Genomic DNA, 20,771 nt, shown 5'->3' on the forward strand with positions numbered 1-20,771 from the left:
TAATAAGAGCCAGGCGTCTTCAGGACATTTAGACATTTACATTTGTATAGTTCGTAAATTGCTTTTAAAGACCCAACTATTCCGTACATTCTATAATTTATAATTCAACCAGGAGAAGATAAAAATGATTAAATAAATGTAGGCTACTCATTTGTTTTTCATTATGCGTTTTATAATCAAGTTCTCTTTAATGTTGTTTTAATATTGTCATTTAGTAGGCTACTATTACATACAGTACCAGTCAAAAGGTTAAAAACACTATTTTTAATGTTTTTGAAAGTCGTATATTATGCTTATCAAGCCTGCATTTATTTGATAAAAAAAAATACATTAAAAAAAGTAATATTGTGAAATATTACAATTTTACAACAAAGATTTTCTAGTTTAATATACTTAAAATAAAATGTATCAAAGCTAAATTTTCAGCATCATTTATTCAAAATGGAAATCTTTTCTAACAATATAAATCTTTACTATCACTTTTTATCAATTTAACACATCCTTGCTGAATAAAAGTATTAATAAAAAAAAATCACAATATTCCATTTTTTTTTCTGTATTTTTGATCAAATAAATGCAGGCTTGATGAGCATAAGAGACTTCCAAACTTTTGACCGATACTGTATATTAAATTCCTTACTATTTGATATACCATAGTATCACTGTATGACATCAACACTGTACTATAGTACCACAACATTGTTTTATTAGTGAAGTACTACATTTTTAAAAAATAACATTTTACAGGTTACTTTACAGATTTAAAGACATTTGATAATAATAAAAAATTGTCATGATAATGCCACAAAGCAAAAAAGCTTCAATTTCTTTATTCAATTTTATTTATGAAGTGAAATACGACCAGCATATGGTTTCATATACCCACGAATGTGTCATTGATTGTGTTTGTTATAACCATAGGTCTAGAGAACATCTCTCTCTGAGCCGAATGGAAATGCAGTGAGAATGTGGGAGGCAGGACAGTCGAGTCTAATATAAACATTCCTTCATCACACGCCTTGCATTGCTCATTACAAACCCGTTAGTCAAACACAGTTCACAACCCTTTTTACCTCCATAATCTGACGCATCTGCGAGCAAAACGAGACCTCATCCATTGTGTAAAGTCTATATTTCACAGGTGGTTGAAAATGTCGGCATCCCCCTGCATCACTTTCCTTGGGATAGCAGTGATGAATTATTCAGGAACATTATAAGACAGTAAATAGGGTCAGTGTTGATTTCATGTTGACTTAAATCTTTCATGCGACTGGTTCTGCTCAGCATCTTTAAAATGCAGCTGATGAGCGAGATCTACACAGCGAATTCCCATGGATGAGCTTTGCAGAGTCTGCCCAAACATTTGCATTTCCCTGCTGGATTTTGTTCCTTTGCAGTCTAATGAATGTAGCGGGCACAAATTTCACTGTTATTCTAATTACGGCACAGAATGAACTGCATAACTAATGTGCTTGACGATTGTTAACGCTGCACTGTAGAACAGGTGGCATGAAATAAGAGAGAAGAACAATTTTCTGCTCAGCGTTTAAATGAATTGAGTTATTAAACGTAGTGCAAAAGAATCATCATCATCATCCTGTCGTGTACGTTTGTGTTGCAGCTCATGGTTTAGTATGGAGATCAGGAGCCGTTCGGACTGATGGAACGACTAGGACATGAAACTACTTCCTCCAGGCAGTGAAAGGGATGTGATGCGAATTTCACTTAACTCGTCTGTCCTACTAACTAATCGTCAGTCCACACAGTTTCCATGATTTAGAGATTTAAACCAAACAAGCACTAGTATTTCTTTTAAAAGCAGAAGCTCGTTTTTTTATTAGAACATGTTTTAATAAGAACACACAGTATAAATATAAACGTCTAAGTCATTCACAGAGTGATTTAAAAAGACGCTTCCTGATTGATCACAACTGAATCAAGAAGTGGAGTAACTGAGTGAAAAATGAAAACTGTCGTTATTTAATCACCCTCGTATCGTTTCAAACCGTATCGTTGTTATATTTGTATCTGGACTGTTTCACAATAGTTCATAGTGACAAATAGAAAGCATCATAACAGTAGTTCATATAATGCATGCACTACACAATAAGTCTTCTGAATTAATTTGATGCCTTGTACAAATTAAAGACTTCACTGATCGTCTTCTCCACCTTAAGTTTGAATATGAGGAAAGACAAGACAGCTTTGGTGAATTTTCATTGAATAAAACTCACAGCAAGTATCATATGAATCCAGAAGACTTGTGCTGAATTCAGAACCACATACTAGTATACTAGTCATACTATGTTTACAATATCTTTCTAAGGCAGAAATAATACGAGTAGTATGATAGTATGCGCTTCAAATTCATCAGCAACATAAAAATAGCATACGCATCATTTGGACTACCTTTATGGCATAATTATTGTCCTTCTCATCATTTTGAAAGTCATAGTCAGTCTGAATACAGGTTTGAATGACGCGAGGGGGGGTGAATCATGACAGACTTTCCATTTTTGGTGAACTAGTCCTTAAACTCACTATAAGAAAACAAAGAAACAAAATAAATTTCACTCCATTTTGGCCATTTTCATCAGTTGCTTCTAAAGCAATTAAAATGTGATTTTGTCGTGTTTAGAGTAAAAAAAAAAAATAGGAAAATGAAATATAGAGGAACCGCATACTAGCATACTACTCTTACTATTTCTGTCATTCAAAGATCTGGTAAAAATAGTAAGAGTAGTATACTAGTATGCGGTTCTGAATTCAGCAAGTGTCAGATCAGAGCAGAGAGAGATAACTGACCAATGGAAGGGCTGACAAGGTTAATCTCAGTTTCGGCTGCTATCCAGCTTCATCTAACCTAAAGTGATTTGACGTGTCTCGAAAGAGCAAAGCAAAGCATCTGGTGAAGTGATTCCTGGACGTCCAGTCCCTCGGTTTTACTCGTTCTCGAACTTGCTGTAAGGGTGGTCGGAGTCTGGGATGAGACCTAGGAAGAAGGACACAGGACAGATATTATTATTTACATTCATGCATTTAGAAGATGCTTTTACCCAAATCGACTCACGATAGAGGACCATAAGCAATTCGACACTGAAACAATCACATGTGGGAATCAAGAACCGGTTCTTAATCATAACACATCATGTTTTCAGTTCTTTTAACCGCCTGTTGCTCCAGGGCATTAAAGTTTATGGTGATTTTGTGTAGAAGTAGCAGAAATAAATTTCACAGAGATCTATTCTACTCACACACATTGCTCTGAGTTTGTTTGCACAAGGGCAGATGGGAGAGGAAAAGCCTCTCAACTTTCACCTCCCTGATGGTTAGGAGGTGCGGCAGGTTTTCGGAGGACGTGACGTGTTTTAAGCAGACGACCGCAGCTCATCCGTAACCTTGGGTCGATTCGGGCATGAGAGCAGCGGGCGACGCTCAACTCTGATGGACACGTGACATACAGGGTCCAAAACGGCCAGAAATGTTTCTGATCAGCCATGAAACTGTTTTGAATATTTTTATTTAAAAGAAAATAAGAATACGGTTTGCATGCATTTGATTTAAATCGCAAAAGTGACTTTCATCTTAAAATTTGTTTTCAGAGAGGACACTACTTGTGTAACTAACAGATATCACCATACTTTCCTCAGTCAATTAATCACAGTAAATCAAGACAATTGGTTTTTAATGAAATTTTATGTTTCTATATGCAAATTATGCATTATCTAATTGAATATGTAGTTATTTGCATACATTTCTGAAACAGAAATTTGGAATAAAGCCAGATTCAAAAGTTAAATTTCACTGACATATTATAGATAGAGGGATTTTGGATGTCACTTTTTATTTCTGACTCAATGCAGGAGACAAAATTGCATTGGAATTGAAATCTATGAATGCAAATAGATAAAGTGCAAGCAAATAAACTTAAATGTCTATTTAGGATGTTCCCACTAGTTACATGTTATAGAAGCAAAATAGCTTCTATAATAGCAAAATAAAATCTCAAAACTGACCAGCGTATAAAAAAAAAAAAACACCCTGGTTTCACCTGCAGTGTATTTGCCTTGAACAAACAACAACAAAAAAAAAGGTTACAAGCTAATTGGCCAAAGTCAACTACCAGTGTTGTATTAAGAGTGTGATACACGGCAGAATCTCACACCGAACGTCCTTTCGAGGGCAGACGCTAGTGTGTGCGAGTCCATGTGTGAGAGCAGCAGGGTCGGAGACACCCGTTCCCTGACGTACAGACTGCTGAGAGTAGGAGAAACACAAAGGAGGCCTCCATCCATCATGCTGTCATGTCGTCCATACACACACACACACACACGGTGCACCACAGGACACACAAGCACACGGCCCAGAAACCATCAGTCATAATAGAGCAGCATCACCACACACTCAGACAATGACTTCAATGACTTCTATTTTGTACTGAATAAGCAAAGTTTCCAAAAATGATTTTTAGTTTGCACTGCAGCAGGTTGTGGAAACAGTTGCAGTTTCTGAGATCATAGTCTCCATTACCTAAAGCAGGCAATCTTCAATTTCTGCAAAAATTTTAATGAAAACAATTGATTCGTTGGGTGAATCTCACAAAAACAGCAAAGAGTTGTTGTCACAAACTCTAATGTTAAGAAAACTATTCACTTAAAGCATTAAAAAAGTATTATTTATTACTCTTAGTTAAATGCTAATTTAAACATTTACTAACACATTAAAAAAAAAATTTTTAAATTAAGTATTTGTTACCATTAGTTAATGCACTATTAACTAACATGAACAATTGTATTTTTATTAACTAACATTGAAATGGATTATTAAATGTTGCATAAAATATATATTACTGACTGTTAATGTTAGCAAATGAAACCTTATTGTAAAGTGTTAACAGAAAACTGCAGCACAGTTGTAGGATATGAAACCTTGAATAAAATTATAAGACATAAATCTTCTACAAACTCATTCATAAAATGCATGACTAAAACATCTGAAAGCATAACACTGGACATGAGGGTCACATCTAACCGCTCAGGATCTGTTCATCAGCAGTTATTCGGCACATTACCGACCGCACTCGAACGTGTGCAGATGAGGAGCCTGTGGTGCTGCGAGAACACGATGATCTCCAGTTGGAGTGGGAATGAGGAGACTGTCTTGTCATTATATGGTGTGAGTGTGTTCACAGCCTTTGATCTTCTCTTCACTTTGAACACCATCTTCACCGGCTCACCGAGAATGTCAAACAGACGCACTGCAGTCACATGAATGCATCTGCAGGCTAAAGTGCCCCATTATGCTATTTTAAAGGTTCCTAATTTAGTCTCCTACAGTAGGTTTACATTCATCCGAGGTCAAAAAACACTTTCATTTTCTCATTATATACATTGCAGCATAACCTCTTCTCTAAAAGTATCTGAAACGGTTTGATAAAGCATATAGTCTTTCTAAACCTGGTCAGATGGCCCTGTCTGTTGTGATTGGTTTACTCTGCTCTGATTGGTCAGATGGCCCTGTCTGTTGTGATTGGTTTACTCTGCTCTGATTGGTCAGATGGCCCTGTCTGTTGTGATTGGTTTACTCTGCTCTGATTGGTCAGATGGCCCTGTCTGTTGTGATTGGTTTACTCTGCTCTGATTGGTCAGATGGCCCAGTCTGTTGTGATTGGCCTACTCTGCTCTGATTGGTCAGATGGCCCAGTCTGTTGGGATTGGTTTACTCTGCTCTGATTGGTCAGATGGCCCAGTCTGTTGTGATTGGTCTACTCTGCTCTGATTGGTCAGATGGCCCAGTCTTTTGTGATTGGTCTACTCTGCTCTGCTCTGATTGGTCAGATGGCCCTGTCTGTTGTGATTGGTCTACTCTGCTCTGATTGGTCAGATGGCCCTGTCTGTTGTGATTGGTTTGGTTTACTCTGCTCTGATTGGTCAGATGGCCCTGTCTGTTGTGATTGGTTTGGTTTACTCTGCTCTGATTGGTCAGATGGCCCTGTCTGTTGTGATTGGTTTGGTTTACTCTGCTCTGATTGGTCAGATGGCCCAGTCTGTTGTGTTTGGTCTACTCTGCTCTGATTGGGCAGATGGCCCAGTCTTTTGTGATTGGTCTACTGCTTACAGCATAGGTCAGAAATGAAACACCCATTACCATGTATGGACTTCAGTTTCTAATCTTCCTCAGCACTTGAAACACAGTGAAACAAACGACGATGTCGGTTTTACCGCATCAATCTCATTCTTTTGAAGTGCAAGCAAGATACATTGGCTTCCGTAGTGTCTTCTCGACACTAACAACACAAACCAAACTCTTCCAGGGCTCAGCTACAACTACAGTGATTGACGGTCAAAGTAGACGTTGTTTTTGGGAAGCCAATTAAGACCATAGGCGAGCATTATGAATCTTTGTTACAAACCTATGTAGGTTTGGGCAGGAAGTAAGACTAGAATTACTGACAACTCAGTATTAGTTCAGAATCGGTTCTTTCTTTTGAGAGACAATAACTCCCATTTATCGAGCTCTGAAACCAGCAGATCTACAAACGAGAAAGCATAACTGGGGCACTTTGATATAGAATAGAAGTTTGTTTCCATGTAGCTTAACATTATTTCTTCTGAAAGAAACGCTCTCTGCTGTTTCCTCTTATTCAGGTCATTTTCATCGTTCTTCTTCTGTGTCATGAACCCACACATCCAGCTTTCCTTCAGCGTCTCTCAAGGTCACGTGTATTTCCGCAGGTTCGTCCTCCTGCCCTCCGTCTCGCTCTGAACGCTGCGGCTCTGGTGACCCTGGTTCTCGGTTTCTCTCGCTTTCACGCACTGCAGGAGCTGTGATCTGAGGCGCCAAATACATTTACATTTCACCTCATTCCTCTGCAGCGCTGGGACAGGACCCGGGGCTTTGCCACCACATAAATTACGGCTCTTCTCGGCTCTCCACAAGTGCTAATTAGCACAGAGTTAATCAAACGTGAGTCAACCAGCCAGCCAGGTTTTTATTAGGAACTAAAAAGGTGTAAAACAAAAGAAGAAATTCTGTAGAATTTTAATCTCTCTCTACAAACCCTCATGGAATTTTTGAATCTGCGCTTTTAAACTTTATAAGGCAAGACACTACAGGTGAATAGGGTAAAAAAAGAAAGATAAAAAACAAGAAAAAACAGACCAGAAATGATTAAACATTGAATAAAGCCAGGTTCAAAATTATTGTTTGATTTTGTTTCAACATGTTAGAGTTAAAGGTTTTTACATGGATATATCTTTTTATCACTTCATAAATCAGAAAATACTGTCAACAGCCAGAAAACAAATCATTTTCATCATGTTTTAGGAACTGGAAGAACAGGTTGGTGTTTATGTCCATCTGGTAAAAGCTAATGAGTTCTTAATTCATAAGTAATGAGTAAAATAATTATGTTTTAAACACAGTAATTAGTACCACTATCCTACTGCTATCTAGAAAAGCAATCAGTAACTTTTAGAATTAGTATGACTATCACTAAAACACATTCATAATCTCTACTCTTGCTCTGCTGAGGCGCCGCATTACGTCCAGCCACATAAGCATTGATCACGAGTCAATCGTTTGAAAAACGGCATATGCTGAATCAAGCATTACTGAGGAACCAGATCAATAAAGACAACCAGAGCTGACATGATGACCTGTGTGAAAACAACTCCATATAATGTCCTGTAATCAGAACAGAACACTACAACTGAAGACACATTAGCTACGTTAACCAAATAATGAAACTAAGAAAGTTGTTGCAGAATTGAGCGCTTTCTCATTGCGTCAGTGCAGCAGATCAATCTGAATCTCACCCACAATTATTGGTGCAATTATCTCCAGCAAATTCCTCCACATCAGCGGCCTGAATACATTAGTGTGTGAACACAAACACATGGGCCACGACCTTTGCTGACCGTCTGCTCATGCTCAGTAAAGCGTGCAACACTTTTCCCAAACTTTCAACAGCAGTGTATGAATTTCATGTAAAACGAAATTTTATTTCTACAGTTTGTATGTTTTGAAGCATACAGTGAAGTAAAAGCAGGCCGCATTATACAGCATACATGTATTCCCATAGTTTTATTTGTGTTATTTCATAACTGTTATAAGATATTACTGATATTTTTATAAAATGCAGAAAAGAGTCATAGTGAGTCGACTGTGAATGACATTAACGACAGAAGATTAGGACTGATGTGACTCACCATACTTCTTGCGGATTTCATCATGCTTCGTCTTCCTCTCCACCTTCCTGCAATAGACAGTAACCAGAGATTAGTAACTGGTTTTGACAGACTGGTCTAGGTTATGCATATTTTTCCAACTTCTACTGAGTTAAATACTGAATTTCTGCGAACCGACAAAACTAATAGTCATTGGCCTCATTTGACTTGATTTGAGCTGTATTTTGTTGCAAAATCATCTATGAATTAGTAGAAACTAAAGTCAGCATGAAACGGAAGCTGTGAATGACTTTTCCTGCCTATTGTGACACAAATCTGAGAGAAACGGCTTCTCAAACAGGAAAAAATGTAGGGGGGGAATTTTTTGTACATGGGGAACTGATTGGATGGTTGTGGTTTGCTATTGGTGGATCTCATGTGAGTGACATGTAGTCCCGCCCTCATGCCAGTAAGCACGTCATCAGAGAAGAGATGTTGCTGCAAGAGGGAGGGGAAGTTATTTTGATTAAAGATTACAAGGTGCATGAATACATTTAAAAAAAAAAATAAGTGCACTGATCATTCATTTATAATAAACACTGCAATATTCGATAAATTGCAACTTTGATTTCATGATCCAAGAGCATGAAATCTTGATATTTAGGTTATATTCCAAAATTGAAATTTTCACATTTCTTATCCAGACTATGTAATGTAGTTGTGCATGTATTGCTATTTATTTTTAATACTGTGTTGGTCACCACTGTCCAATATAATAACCTGAAATAGTTTGCACAAGCATTCAAACTCATAACCTGGATCCAATTTCAGCTGCAAAAATTGCAGAACTGAAAACGAGAAAACACAGCAAGTCCTAAAGAGCAGCACATGGGATGCAGTTGGTGATTCATGCCGAGTTCATGTCTTTGTTTAACCCATCCATTCCTTCACAGGCTCACGTGGGGCGTCGTAAATACGAGCAGCAATGTTTTATGGGTGTGTGACACACTGAACGACACAACTCGCTCCCCGTACATCATTCATTCTCTCTACACTCCATAAAGAAGATGGGCCGAGCCGGAGCCTGGTCTCCATACGAACCCGCGGTCGCTTCATATCTGCACAAAAGTGGCGTATAAATCAGTCAGAGCTTTATGAGCAACTGATCTGAGAACAATCACCGGAGCTGTTAGCCATCTGTTGCTGCCTCCACAATCCTTCACAAAGCACCGCAACAATGACTCCACCGGTTGCTGTTTTACATGTGTGTGTGTGTATCTACTGAGAGAACCCAATCAGATCAGATTTCCATATTAAACTGGAGTGCCAAATGCTTAGGCCAACAGTGGTTAAAAACTAAAAGGGTCTTGATCAAAAGACAAAGTTGCACTACCAAAAGTTTGGGGTCAGTACGATTTTTAAATGTTTTTGAAAGAAGTCTCACCAAGTCTGCATTTATTTGATCAAAAATTTTGAATCATGAAATCATGAATTTTCAGCATTATTACTTTAGTCTTCTGTGCCACATGATCCATCAGAAAAAAGTATTATGTGCTGATTTGTAGCTCAAGAAAAAATTCTTATTTGATTAATTGAAAATCATGATTTTTTTTTCCAGGATTCTTTGATTAATAGCAAGCTTAAAAGAACAGCATTTTAATTACTGTCACTTTTGATTAATCTAATGCACCCTTGCTGAATAAAAGCATACATTTCTTTAAAAAAAAAAAATATTACTGACCCTAAACATCTCAATTTAAAATCATCTTGAAACACCAGTCGCAACTCATTCGACTTACACAATGTGACATTTTTGTGCAAAGAATATTCAAAGAGAAAAATACTTTAATGGTACTTTTTTTACGGCTGACAACATTGTGAATAAACATTTAAAATATGCAACAACAACAAAAAAGAAAAAAAATCATAAAACTAACCATTGCCAATCAACCGTTTTTCCTGTGTAGGTTATAATTTTTACAATTCTTCTTTAAAAAGAAAAAAGAACCGATTTACTCTAAATACATATATGTTCAATGGTCAAGCCGTCACAATCTATAAGACTCCCAGAATGCACTGTGCTACTGTTTGCAATAATCATTCTAAACGATACGTACTAAAGAAACACACTGTTGTGACAGACAAAAAAAATACTGAACAAAAGCACATTTGTACATCAGATGCATCACACACAATCCGTCAAGACCCTTCAGGGATATCTGATCTTGGTTAATCTGAGCTCTCGAGTTCAAAAGGAGATTTCTGTTCCCCCTCGAGTGCCTGACACAGAAATGACCTTGTTAGTGCAGCACAGCTGCTGAAAGACCCTACAGACATATTTACACGCAACACACGTAATGAACCGATTGAGCCACACACACACATTATGTGACCGAATCCATTACCAACAGGTGCCTGCCTGATCTGAGGTCTGAGATTTACTTACCGTTCATCTGCTCGCTGTCTGATCTCTTCTCTTCGACGGGCAAACTGCTCATCATCACGGTCAAAGCTGAAAATAAACCAACATATAATCATAATCACCACACTCATTTAATATAAGAGAGATAAACATTAAATATTCCACCTAAAAAACAAAAAATAATAATTAAATATCATGAAAATAATGTTGCAATGCAAACTAATCGTAATGTTTCTTATTTTTTTTATGCAAAATAAATTCTTATCTCTTTATTTTGAGGTTGGGGTGAAATATAACCTGGGCATGTTGTTGACCAATGACGCTTATTTAATCATATTTATTAACCAGTAACAAAAGAGAGAATTTACAGCTCAAATTCACCTGCAGTCCTTGTCGACAGTTATACAGTCACAACGAGATCAGCTTGAACAAACGTTAACATATTTTATTAAATGGATTGTAATTGTGATTGGATTAGCATTTTAATATTACTTATTAGCTCCTCAGTACTTAAGCGAGCTCTCAAAGCGTTATAGTCCTTCATGTCTATTGTAATCTCAAAATTCTGCCCAGTTGATAATACCTATCAAATCGACTGCACACGGTAGATCCTTTTCATAGCATTGTTCGGGAAGCAGACATACTCTGTCAGTTTAAAGGGGTCCTATTATGCTTTTCCACTTTTTCTTAGTGTGTAATGTGCCTTTTTGAGCATAAAAAAGATCTGCAAGGTTACAAAAGTCCACTCCAAAGCGAGATATTTCATTAAACAGAATCCACTTTTCAAGAACTACAATGAACGACTCATTTGGACTACAACGAGTTTATTCCGGATCTTATGAAGTCACAATGGGATCATTTAAATAATCTCCGCCCACAGATTACGAAAAAAAAGGGACGAGGTTGAGCTGAATTAGAGAAGACAGTGTTGTCGCTGTCAAAGACAGACTGTTTTTTCCACAACATTTCCAAAACTTATTTAGTTTGACCTTCCTAAGGCTGATGAACTTAGAGTGATTAAAACTTCTTTTAAACACTGTTCCTGAACATTATAACCACAACGTGTGCTGTACATTTAATGTGGAACAGCTTGCTTTCTGTTCCTTTTGTAAGCTCTTACTTTTGTAAGACAAAATGACAAAAAACAAACCACTCTTAGCCTGGTTAAAACCAGACCCTTCTCAGTTGAAACTGAGTGTAGGGTCTGGAGAAGCTATGTAGACAAATCATTTCCAAAGGGGCGTCACCAACCGACGTAGCTCAGCTTGATTGACAGGTGATCTGACCAATCATACTTCGCCATCCGCCATTTTGTCCGACAAAGCAGTCAGGAGAGTAGATTAACATAGATTTGAACTTGAAAAATGGAGTGTACTGACGCCTTTCCGTGGTTAAAACAACATTCCTTCTTATGTTTGTTCATTTTTATTTGAGGCTATAAATTAACTAGAAGGAAGAGATGATCGGTTCACAAGAACAGCTTTAACTGATGCTCTACACAGCGATCTGTCACGGCACATTAAAGAGCAACAAAACGGTATTTATTGTTTAAATTTCTTTTAAAAAATTACCAAATTTGAAAGCTGAGACTTTGTTTAATATGTTTAATATCAAACGTAACCGAAAAGTAGCCTGCTCTGTCCTGTCTGCCAGCGTGTTGTCAGTCTCCTCTCTGCTCCGCAATGTATTTTTCACTGCGTGTGCGTGAGAACTCCTTCAGCATCGCTGCGCTGTCGTCATCATGTAAATCCCTCCCCAAACGTTTCTGATTGGTGCCGCGATTTCGGCGGCACAGAAATTAGTTTGAATGGGCTCTTCTCCAGACTATCATGGAGAGAGAATGAAAATTCGCCGGAAGTAGTCTGGGTTTTCCCAGGCTAAACCACTCTGAAACATCCTGTGAAATCAGTGTTTGCAAAGTCTGTGCATGAAACCCGTTCTGCACGATCCTCTTGTTTGTTAACATTGTCAGGGTCTGAATCGGGCTCGAATTGGTTTTGAAATTGACGCCATCCTCAATATTTACACTAGAGAAGAGCTCGTAGTTATGGAGGGGCGGGACATTTCACGAACACGCGCTAAGCGCTGACAAACACAACACATTGAGCCAGCTAACCAATCACAGCACATTTCGTATTTCGGAAGGAGGGGCTTCATCGAAATCGGCGTGTTCGAGTCAGTCTGGGGAGAGAGGAGCTGTAAGCTGTAAAAATCCACGATAAAATTACTAAAATGTCAACTTAAATTAAAAGCAAACCAGAAACCATGTAAATAAAAGATAGTTTAAAGCATTACTAAATACTATAAAAGTATATTAACAATACTAAAAGAACACACAGGCTTTCATGTCATGTCAGAGTTACTGTAATTACAAGTTTACAAAGCATATTTATGAAAACCCAGACTTCACAAGACATCAAAATTGTAGCTAAACTTATCTGAGAGAATATAGAGGTGAATTCATGTTGTGATCAAGTATTTTACTGTCATCAACAACCAAACTGCACATGGATTCATTTAGCCTGTATGATGGTAGGTCGGAAGTAGAGATTTTAAAGCCACGGATTCAGGTGACACTTTTCCTGATAAGATCTTGTTAAACACGCCTTTAAGAGAACTTACTAAATAAAAACATTGTCTACTTGCTTTAAAAGCAGAACAGCAAAATCACTCCTCAGACAAAGAACATGAACAACTAGTACTAGAATCTGACATTTACAGTAATTCTGCTGAGAATCAGCAGCTTCAGGACAATCCTCTTTAGGTCATCACTGAAACTGAAACACCAGCCACATGAATTCCCCTTCGATGTCCGCAATTAAACATCCTTTACTCAGAAAGAGAGCAAAAAATGAAACTGATCTGTGGTCTTTCTGTGAGTCCCAATACCACATGCATTACATTCCACATTCATGCCAAGCTCACATGAGCGAATGTAGATGAATAAGCGTTAATAAGAGGTAGAGGAAGTGCTCGCTGCTTCTTTAAGTAATACACGTCTGTGTTTTCATCACATGAGATGTGTGATTGACATGAAGCCGGTGAGCGGATGGACGGCTTGCCAAATGAAATCATCTCTGATTGACTGACTGACACACAGACATGCCCTTTACAACCCGTCAAATACAAATACTGGCTTCTTTAAAAATCATCTCTGTGGGGAAAACATCCATTCTTACATTATTCTTAATATATAAATAAATATATCCAATACAAAATGTAATTGTGTTCATTAACCCTATAAAGCTACTGTATCATATTTGATACAAGTTTCTAATGTCTCTAACATGATCAAAACTTTGCTACAAAAAACTTCTACAAAATGCCTTTTGCCGTCTGATTGATACTTTATACTTTTTAGCAAGTAAAAGGCCTTTTGGTATCATTGTAAAAACATCCACCTTCAGGTCAAGCTTCATGTGTCTTTTTGTTATGAAATCTTTACTGATTTTTATAAAGTAAGTGTAAGAATAACTTTAATATTGTTAATTATACTTCAGGATGAACACTTACTGAAGCAACTTAGGTTTACTTAATTATCCATACATAAATCATGTTCAAAATGTATAAATTATGATCCATCAGGGTTTTAAGGAACGTTTCTTTGTTCATCTCTCAATCATCATTATATTGCATTGCATTAAATGTTTTGCCCACCACAGTATAAAATACAGAGCATTTAAATATATTACCAAAACATATTTGCCTCATTGATTAACATTACAAGCTAGAATTTTATCTTTTTGGCCATATGAATATCAGCATCCGCACTAAATTGCATATTTTTGAGCCGTTTTGGCACCTCTTTTATCTGAAGGTTCAATAAACTGTTGTACTTTACAGCTCTGAGGTGGAAGTGAAACCTGGTAGTGTGAATGTGACTATTTAAAGAAAAGAGGCACTGATGCCTGTATGAAGGACTGTATAAGGCGTCTTCTGTTAACTCATGAGTGTTTAACGTGTGTGTGGGTTAAGTGTTTCACCTTGATGAGCGTCTGCGTTTACAGCAGCAGCAGCAGCAGCACACAGCGATCGCCAGCAGCAGCACTCCCAACACCACGGCCATAGCGATGATCAGAGCCTCAAAGTTCACTGGCACAACACAAAACAACAGCAAATCACAACACTGAACACATACACACTTGCTCAAACAGATCTACTGAAGCACTGAGTGTGTGTGTCACTACTGACACCTACTGGATACTTACTGACAGTGCAAAAACAGGAACGTTTTCATGATAGAAGAGATGAGAAATTGTGTTTATTGTTATCATGTGAGCATGAGCAATGTGATTCATCATATAAAACTTAAAGCAAGAGGTTACCCAACAATGATATCATTTACGCAACTTATTTACGACCTGGACATTCTGTTCTCATCCGATATGATTTCAATTCAACATCATCAGTGTCATTTTAGGGAATTCACCATACAGTAGATCCACAAGGTTATACGTCTGTCTGAATGTCTTCTTCTCTTAAGATAAATGGTTTTGTAACCCTGAAACTGACTTGAAACTGAGCTGATTCATGACAGAAATACTTGAGACTTTCATTGTAGAAGTGAGAAACTAAGTAAGGGTGAATATAAAGCCATCCTTTCATCATCGCGAAATAAAACTCAACATCAGGATTTTTATCATTTTTATTTTGTGATAATAACAGTCTGAATGTACATTTTCATACGTATTACATTGACTATTTACCAAATAAATAAATAAAAGAACAGGTAAATATTTATTTGAGTTTAAATTATTTATGATCTATACGTGTAGAGGCTACAGAGATGCAAAACTACGAAAACCCCTAAAGGGACATGAGTCATAAAGGAAAAAAATACGAAATGGCGGAAAAATGATTTGTTAATGCTTTTGCGTTCCCCTGAGAAACTTTGCTCCCCCACAAAATGTTTTCTGCTCCCCAAGAAACTGTGCGTCCGCTCGCAAAGAACACAAAAGTTCGAATGCAAGTTCGAGCGAATGCAAAGTTTCTCAGAGAACGCAAAAGATTTGTGAGGGAAAGCAAAGGTTTTGTGAGCGAACACAACGTTTTTCGGGAGAACACAAACTTTTGCGTGCAAAAATATCTAAATATATTTTTTTTCCTCCCATCTCATATTTCTTTCATCACCAAGTCCCTTTGGGGGCTCAGTACAAAACAACATTTCGAAAAAGGTTTGGCTTATACCTAATCAATATTTAATTACAAACAAAGTTAAGGAGGTATCATTCAAATTGATACATAGAATATACCCTGTAAAACATTACTTTATAAAATTTAAAAGTGATATTGATGTTAATTGCACCTTTTGTGACAGTTGCCCTGAAACTGCGGTTCATTTATTTTGGCACTGCCCATTTGTAAGACCATTTTGGCAAAATGTCTGTGATTTTATCACAAGAAACATTGATGACCAATTTATGTTGTTTTGGAAACATATTTTATTTGGTCTTTGGGAGAACAGTAGAATCAAGCATAGTCAGGTTTATATAATTAATTTTATTCTTTTAATGGCAAAATTTTATGTTCACAAATGTAAATTCTCATGTAAAAAAACCTGTTTTACTTCATTCAGGAAAGAAATTGAGCTTTATATTGATTCACTCCGGTTTTCTATGAAGCAAAAAGCAATTAAAACATTGAAAATTTGTAAATGCTTTAATATCTTCATATAATTTAGCAATAGCCCCCTAGTGTGCAAGTCTTTGTTATATCTATGTTGTATTTCAATGTATACACAAATATTTGTAAAAAACTTTTTGTTGATAATAAAAAAATGAAAAATAAAAACATTTCTGTTAAAGACCCCCTGTGGTCAAAATCAAGTTTTTAATGTCTATGTGGTGTTTTTATTTAAGACAAACCATGTGCAAATTCATAAGTTAACACAATTGCTGAGTATTTTCTCCTTAAAACTGCAGTGAACCAAAGACAGTCTCAAAAATGAAGCAAGGGAGTCTCAAGAGGCCACCAGGTTATCCCCGTGCATTTTGCTGTTGATATGAAAAATCTTGTAGATTTAGCAATAATAGCAGGTGTATGATGTATATTACGATGTTATGATTAGGGTTTCTCCACTGACGTTCTGAGTTGTTTAAAGCGTTTCTAAGATGCTGATTGTTAGAAGGTAGCTGTCTGACTCTGAGATGGTGAATGGGAACATGGTTTGTGTAACATTAGCAACACATAAGCTGTTTGATAACATAGTCAAGCAAAAGGCTAATCATATTAATTACCGTTATGTGTCCGACGTTGTAGAGAGCGATACATAAAACGCATCACCATTATACATTGACTTGTAGACGAGCCTGAATAATTGACTCTTCCACTTCTTCTGAATCAGTTTCTGGTTTAAACATATATGGCTGAATTAAACTAGTTTTCCACTTGCCATCATGTGGTGTTTACTACAGTAAAGTTGAGCGAGTGGATCTGGGGTGTGTTCCAGAAAGCACGGTTAACTGACCGTCACATATACCCTGAACTCCCGGTTGATTAAACCAAACCCTGCTTACTCGAGGTATGCTGGTTCCAGAAACACCTCGGGGAATAAGTTCAACCAACCCAGAGTATGTTCACGGTTAACACACCAGAACTTCTCAACAGAGCGACGAATCTACTTACATACCCTGAATGTTACTTACCAAAGATTCATTTTAAGGGATAAAATTATTGACTACAGGGGCACTTTAAATAAAATAAAGCTGAAGTAAAATTAAATATAAATATTAGATGGAAAACGTAAAACTAAACAAAAATTTGAAATGTTGCCTTGGCAAATGAAATACATTTAAGTTGAAGTACTACAATTATTACCTGAAATAAGAATACATTTAATTATAGAAATATAAAAAAAAAAAAAGAATAATAATGACAAAATAACATAACAAAATTACAACTAAAAACTAAATAAAAATTAGAAATGTTGCCTTGCCGTCTAACTGAAATAAGTTTAACTTAAAGTGCTAAAACTGAAACAAAATATGTTTAGTATTTAGTATTAAAATTTAACTATAATGAATACTAACATGTATAACAGAAGATCACTCATTTAAATAGTGTTGCCCTGGACAAAGGTCATTATTCAGGAATATTTAACCACTGAATCTCACGACTGACCCATCAGAATCAAGTATTCAAGAGATCTGCATAATAAGTGAATTTAATGTCCTCAGGACTTGTAAATAGTGCCATTACATTATAAAACAACTGCTGCCTTTCCCCTGTCTTTTAAAGGAAGTTGAACTAAGGGACTTTCAGCCCTGAATGCAAATCTCACTTCACGAATTTGAAAGTATTGCTTCCATCGTCTCAACAGCTGGCTGTGTAATGGAAATCATCCTGTATATTGTGCCTCTTAAAGCTATTAGCATGCGTTACATGATCATGAACACAAATCGAACTCACCCCAGCAAACACCCCAGCGGGCCTGAGAGAGTTTACACACCGACGCCGGAGGAATCACATACGACACGGGATAATCTGTGCAGCTGTTGTTGGTCTGGCACCACAAACACTGTTGGCAAAAACATTTATTATTATAATTATTATTATTAAAGGCCTCATTCGGCAGAAGTGACACTGTTTTAGTGGAAACACAGCAGCTCAAACATTATTATCAATGCATTTGATGTTGTTTTGTGCCTCACTAAAACATTCATTCTGTTTGATCCAATGACACAAATCAGTCTGATATCAACATTTAAAAAGATGAAACTAAAGTATAATAATCATATCATTATTATAAAAGTACAAACTGACACAAATTGTTACTATAGTACAATTTTAACTGTTTTTGATGATCATTTTTATTACCATGGTTCTACTACAAATGTAAGGTTAAAGCATGGTTGTAGAAGTTGCATCAATAAATCAGCACAAACATAACTATCAATGCATTTGATGAATTGTATGTTTTGTAGTGTTAGCTGGCTTGTGTAAAATGGCTTGTGACACATTCAAGTCAGTCTTTGTGTAAATAATAGTGTTATAATTAATAAAACTGGAGTGTCTGAGCAGATTAGTCTGATATACCCTTTTAATATAAATACTTCCCTAAAATACAATATTCATTTTTGAAACGTTCAGATGGCAGTGCAAAAAAAGGAATGACCCGGCTAATAAAAAGTAAATAAGCAGTATTTGATCTTACCGAAACATTGGCGAGGCAGGTATCACAGGAAGTCAGAGTATTGCATGCTGGGGTGGGAATAAAAACAGAACAAAACACTGACATAAAAACACTTTCACTTTGAAATCAAAGAGCTGAATTTAGCTAAAGAATTACCCAGATGAGCTGGAACCTCATTAGGCATAACTAATTTATGCTTAACTTTGTTAAAGGGATAGTTCACCCAAAAATAAGAATTCTGTCATAATTTATGAGTTTCTTTCTTCTGTTGAACACAAAAGAAAATATTTTAAAGAATGTTGGTTGTTCCAGACAGTGTTGACGGCACCCATTGACTTCCATTTTATTACTTTTTCCTACTATGAAAGTCATTGGAGTCAATCAACTCTCTGGTTAACAACATTCTTTAAATATCTTCTTTTGTGTTCAAGAAACTCAGGTTTGGAACAACTTGAGGGCGAGTAAATTACAGAATTTTCATTTTTGGGTGAACTATCACTTTAAAGCTACCACTGGTATGAACATCTAAGGAGGACCATTTCATCCAGATAATAAAAAAAAATCATGCTTTGGTAAATTCTAATTATGACTTTTTATGTCATATTTATGACTATTTATGTCATAACTATGATCTACCAAAGCATGATATTATTCTTATGAGGCATAAATGGGCTTCCTTAAAAAACACATACTGGATTACCAATCATAAATGGCATACAAGAGTATCACAACTTACAAATAAATAAAAATAACCCTTCAAAAATATTTATTTTTCCATTGACATTCATATGTAACTTCAACTTATGTGTTATTTATAAAAGTCCTTTTGGTGTTTTTTATTTTGATGACTAACACCACTGACATTAAATATAGTAACAGTTTTATATTAAATATATTACATAAATTATAAAAATATTGTAATATGTATATTAATTATAGAAACATACTATGTTAATATATATATATATATATATATATATATATATATATATATATATATATATATATATATATATATATATACACACAAGACTTTACAAGCATTTTCAGACTGACTATTTCAGACTATAGAGAAATAGGATAAGAAGGAAGACACAGGCAAGTAAAAACATACGTTTGTGAACAGGTGGAGGAGTAGTAGGTTTAGCAGTAGGTTTAGTTGTAGGTTTAGTTGTAGGTTTAGCTGTAGTTGTTGCTGTCACAGTACCGCTGAATGCGACACACAACAGCAGGAAGACCGACATCGACCCAAAGACTCGGGATTTATCCATACTGTGGAGGATTTAAAGGTTTGTACAGCAGAAAAGTGTTGAATTGTATTTGAGCTCTGAAATATTCCTTTCGGCGAAGCGGAAATCTCAAAAACTCTCCTCAATACGCAAATGAAACAAACAAATCATCTAATGACAAAACACGGATGCACAACAACCAGCTGACGCACTTGTGCTTTCAAAATAAAAGTCCTTTAAAACTCCATAAACGGAAGTATCATCATATCCTCCTGGGAGTCCCAGGGATAGACTTTTGACATTATATTTTAGTGAGTTTCTCTGACACCATACATGTCACATGTCACAACCTGGGTGTCCTGTAAAGAGCACATTCAGGACTTTTTAGAGATACCAAATGTTTGGAGGTTTCACCATGAAAACAACTTATCCTTGGTCTTTAAAAATATCTGACATTAATTTAGTGATCAAATGTAGCACTCTTATGGAAATATGATAATGTATTGTAATTATAATTTAAATCGGACTACTTTTCAAATTGTATTTCATAAACCAACATCTCAGGAAAACATTATGGGGTTTCAAATCAAAAAATTACTTTCTGTTACAGAACAGGGCATTGATTTCATACATGTCCACTGTAGAGGACATCATGACTTAAATCATGTTTATCAGGCATTTTGGGAGACACAACAAGTGAATATGGAAATAAATTATACATCAATATTCCTATGAAATATTAGATATTATTATTAAAATGTTGCTAATTATTACTCCAATTATTACACTTCTTTTTTCATTAAATGTTGCTCCAAGAACAC

General features: G+C 36.2%; 1 protein-coding gene across 5 annotated transcripts; it reads right to left on the reverse strand.

Moving 5' to 3' along the window:
• Positions 1–685: 685 nt before the first annotated feature.
• LOC308704968 (pituitary tumor-transforming gene 1 protein-interacting protein) lies at positions 686–20,172 on the reverse strand. Of its 5 annotated transcripts, none has more exons than XR_014031855.1 (8): positions 19,836–20,160; positions 18,743–18,789; positions 17,998–18,106; positions 14,574–14,682; positions 10,615–10,680; positions 8,211–8,257; positions 2,772–2,992; positions 1,815–2,691 (listed from the first exon to the last, which is right to left on the reverse strand). XR_014031855.1 is itself a non-coding variant. In XM_081389708.1 (7 exons), the coding sequence occupies exons 1-7, from the start codon at positions 19,990–19,992 to the stop codon at positions 2,943–2,945; spliced, it is 585 nt and encodes a 194-aa protein (XP_081245834.1). In that variant the 5' UTR covers positions 19,993–20,172; the 3' UTR covers positions 686–2,942. The 5 variants fall into 5 exon arrangements, 3 of the variants coding, with proteins under 3 accessions (XP_081245834.1, XP_081245833.1, XP_081245835.1); XR_014031856.1 differs by having other exon boundaries at positions 2,749–2,992; XM_081389708.1 differs by having other exon boundaries at positions 686–2,992; positions 19,836–20,172.
• Positions 20,173–20,771: the final 599 nt, after the last annotated feature.

The sequence above is a fragment of the Scardinius erythrophthalmus genome, assembly GCF_964197995.2.
Source record: "Scardinius erythrophthalmus genome assembly, chromosome: 16".
Classification (NCBI taxonomy): domain Eukaryota; kingdom Metazoa; phylum Chordata; class Actinopteri; order Cypriniformes; family Leuciscidae; genus Scardinius; species Scardinius erythrophthalmus.